At 48.0% G+C, this 4,291-nt stretch overlaps 1 protein-coding gene across 2 annotated transcripts in view; it reads right to left on the minus strand.

The window, feature by feature from the left end:
• CLUH (clustered mitochondria homolog) overlaps positions 1 to 3,560 on the minus strand; it is a 62,087-nt gene extending 58,527 nt beyond the window's left edge. For both annotated transcript variants that reach the window (XR_001941110.1, XM_018554109.1), the window contains exon 1: positions 3,347 to 3,560. Coding sequence is in view for 1 of the 2 variants with exons in the window: in XM_018554109.1 (XP_018409611.1) it covers positions 3,347 to 3,422 (76 nt within the window). In the remaining variant the exon portion in view is untranslated. The remainder of the gene's footprint in view (positions 1 to 3,346) is intronic.
• Positions 3,561 to 4,291: the final 731 nt, after the last annotated feature.

Consider the following 4,291-nt stretch of genomic DNA (forward strand, 5'->3'; position numbering starts at 1 on the left):
AAAGGCAACTGTGGGCACCCACAATGCACTCATTGGAGGAGCAGGCTGAATTCAGATGTCATCTAATGTCTATGGCGTGGGTGGGCAAACTCCGGCCCTTGTGGAACTACAAATCCCATGAGGCATTACAAGCTTCTCACAGGCATGACTCCCAGAGACAGATGCATGATGGGATTTGTAGATTGCCCAGCCCTGGCCTACGGGCCTGTATAGATTTGTTACGACTCCCAGCAGACAGACAGAAATCAGAATAAAAAAAGAAAACTGCTGCCGTTGTCAGATCCCCTGAGATACACATAAGAGCGTGGTTCAACCCGTCAGCGTCTACATGAACCCGAAATGTCAGTTTTTGGGCGGACGGACCCTTTAATTACTCATTAAAGAAAAAAAAAACTCATGCTAAGTCATCTTCATGGACAGCAAACATGTTCCGTCGTGGTAGAAGACGTCCCACATAAGTCGCTTTTACACACATTTGGTTTATTGCTCCACATTCAGGAGTTCCGTCTCACTAAAAGTTGTTCACGTTTTATGAATGATAAAAGAATACACAACATTAGGAATGCTAAAGTAACCTCTACGCCAGGCAGCTGTGGTACAACTACAAGTCCCATGAGGCATTGCAAGACTCTGGCAGCCAAAGACATGACTTTCAGAGGCAGATGCATGATGGCATTTGTAGTTTCACCACAGCTGGAGGGGCTGAAGTTCAGCTACCCCTGATCTAAACTCTGATGTACACTTCTAAAAAGAAACATACAACTTGTTGTTACATTGTACAAGTATCCGCACACTACGTACAACAGATCCCCGCACTGCCGGAGTCTTGTGTACCCGGCTGTTAAATATCAACCTGTCGGCCTCTAACAACGAAGGGCTGACATATTTCACTGGATTACAGATCAAGGACAGACATGGCCGGCCGAGTGCTGGGGGAAGGAATAGGCCACAGGAAGTAGTAAGGCGGCTGAAACACAAGGACATTGTATATGACTGGCAAGGATTCTCCCAAGGACATGGACACAAGGAACACAACCTCATGGAAAGACACAAAAACTTCACCAACCTTCACTCCCAGATACGCCGGCCTGCGCTCCCAGATGCCGGACGCCGGCCTGCGCTCCCAGATGCCGGACGCCGGCCTGCGCTCCCAGATGCCGGACGCCGGCCTGCGCTCCCAGATGCCGGACGCCGGCCTGCGCTCCCAGATGCCGGACGCCGGCCTGCGCTCCCAGATGCCGGACGCCGGCCTGCGCTCCCAGATGCCGGACGCCGGCCTGCGCTCCCAGATGCCGGACGCCGGCCTGCGCTCCAGGGGTATATACAGTCACAATAATCCCCCATCTTCATCACACTGCCACAATGTGATCAACAAAACATTACTACATACATGTGTATATGTGATACTGAGCGACTTACCAAGAAACACTGGATACAACACTGTGCTACTCCACACTGCACACTATTCTTTAAGGGCAGGTTCACACCATTTTCTGGTCCAGATCTGGTCCGGAAAATGGTGTGAACCTGCCCACAGATCCAGTCCAGCCCACACAAAATGAGACAAGCTGTATATTTCTGGTCTGAGACGGACTGCGCTGGTGTGTACAGAGGCCAGAAATAGCATAGGGATACATTGGGATGCATTTTGGGTCTAGAAACAATCTGGTGTGGAGACGATGTGGTGTGAATGGGCCCTTATAGAGTGCTGTACTATGTGATAATAAACAGCGCCACACTCCCTACAACAATGCGTTTAGTGACTGGTACATGGAGGATGTCCTACCATCACACACTGCATACTGTTCTTTTATAGAGTGCTGTACTATGTACTTCTCTACACTGTGTCCTGGAGGATGTCCTCCATCACACACACACTTCATGAATGAAGTGCTGTACTATGTGCTCATAAATACTGCCACACTTGGCACGACATTGTATACTCCCTGCACTGTTACATGGAGTATGTACTACATCATACACTGTACTATGTGCTTCTCCACACTTACATGGAGGATGTCCTACTTCCGCACACACTCCTATAATACAGCACTGTACTATGTGATACTATACACTCTTACATGTCCTACATTACGCACCCTTCTATTATGCAGTTCTGTACCATGTGTATCTGTACACGGTTACATTTATTTATATGGAGTATGTCCCATCTCACAGCCTTCTATAATACACTACTATGTACTTCTATACACTGTCACATGGAGTATGTCCCATCTCACAGCCTTCTATAATACACTACTATGTACTTCTATACACTGTCACATGGAGTATGTCCCATCTCACACCCTTCTATAATACACTACTATGTACTTCTATACACTGTCACATGGAGTATGTCCCATCTCACACCCTTCTATAATACACTACTATGTACTTCTATACACTGTCACATGGAGTATGTCCCATCTCACACCCTTCTATAATACACTACTATGTACTTCTATACACTGTCACATGGAGTATGTCCCATCTCACACACTTCTATAATGCAGTAATCTACCATGGGCTTCTATACACTGTCACATGGAGTATGTCAACCCCAACACCCTTCTATAATGCAGTACTATGTACTTCTATGTACTGTCACATGGAGTATGTCCTCCCAGACCCTTCTATTATGCAGTCATGGTGTCCATACCCAGAGCTCTCATATAGTCTGTACAGCCTGCTATGAGGTGTACATGCTCTGTACAGCCTGCTATGGGGTGTACATACTCTGTGCTCCAGTCATTGTGTCTGTACAGCCTGCTATGGGGTGTACATGCTCCAGTCATTGTGGCTGTACAGCTTGCTATGGGGTGTACATGCTCTGTGCTCCAGTCATTGTGGCTGTACAGCTTGCTATGGGGTGTACACGCTCTGTGCTCCAGTCATGGTGTCTGTACAGCCTGCTACGGGGTGTACATGCTCTGTGCTCCAGTCATGGTGTCTGTACAGCCTGCTATGGGGTGTACATGCTCTGTGCTCCAGTCATGGGGAGTGCATGCTCTGTGGGTTTCTGTACAGCTTGCTATAGAGTGTACATGTTCTGTGCTCCAGTCATGGTGTCTGTACAGCTTGCTATGGGGTGTGCATGCTCTGTGCTCCAGTCATGGTGTCTGTACAGCTTGCTATGGGGTGTGCATGCTCTGTGCTCCAGTCATGGTGTCTGTACAGCTTGCTATGGGGTGTGCATGCTCTGTGCTCCAGTCATGGGGTGTGCATGCTCTGCGCTCCAGTCATGGGGTGTGCATGCTCTGTGCTCCAGTCATGGTGGAGTGTTCCCCTGCCCAGCACTGTGTCGTCCATCCCCTGTCACACTGTCAGGCAGGTGAAGTGTCATTACCGCAGCAGGCTTTCTTGTCAGGGCTGTGAGCGGTGGCTGGGCTCTCCACGCCGGGCTCCTCCGTCTTGCTGACCATGTCCTCTGTGCTGCTGCCTGATCGCGCTGGAAGGACAGAGCCGGCCGCTCACACACATACACACGTGGTGCAGCTGTAACCTCTGCCACCCGACCTTCCAGAGCAGACTCTACCGACGGCAGCCGCTGAAGGACAAACTTCCTAGACGCTGCTGAGTCACTGAACGCCTTAAAGGGCCATACTCACTGTCTTGTTTGTTTACATCGAAGTGGCAGACAGCAGCGTGACTGGTGCTCTGTACATTCCTTATACAATATTACACATACAAAGTCCTTAAACAATAGTATTACCGACGAGAATGCATTGCCATTATTAGCAAATGTGTGCCTATTGTTTTGGGATGTATTATGTATGCAATATACATGTATATATTATAAATAGTATACATTATCCTTCCTGCACTTCTGCTTCACACTGAAAGAGAAAAGCAATGAGGTAGCACAGAACAAAGTGCAGTAACCCATAGCAACCAGACCATGTGTCTAGATCAGCCTTTCTCAATAGTTTTAAAAAAGGCGGAACCCATTTGGCGACAAAAACATTGTGCCTTTTCCAGAACTCCAAACTAAATACTCACTCCCATCTTCCGAAATCTTTAGATACCTTCAAGTCAAGAGCTTCATACACGCTAAGGCTAAACTGAGTGGCAATATCCTTTCTCTATCCCCATTTGAAAGGTTTTGTAAACGTGACCCACACTCCCCTGGCATCATCTCAACGCTTTACATTACAACCTTACAGCTGACCCCTTTACCACAACACACATATATGTACCGCTGGCATAAAGACCTGGTCCCAAGTGTGGGCCTCCACCAACTCCTGCTCCACGAGCGCTATAGTACTCAAAACAAACTACAAAGTAATTCTGC

Source organism: Nanorana parkeri, unplaced genomic scaffold (assembly GCF_000935625.1).
Source record: "Nanorana parkeri isolate BGI_ZX_2015 unplaced genomic scaffold, ASM93562v1 scaffold142, whole genome shotgun sequence".
NCBI classification, from domain to species: Eukaryota; Metazoa; Chordata; class Amphibia; order Anura; family Dicroglossidae; genus Nanorana; species Nanorana parkeri.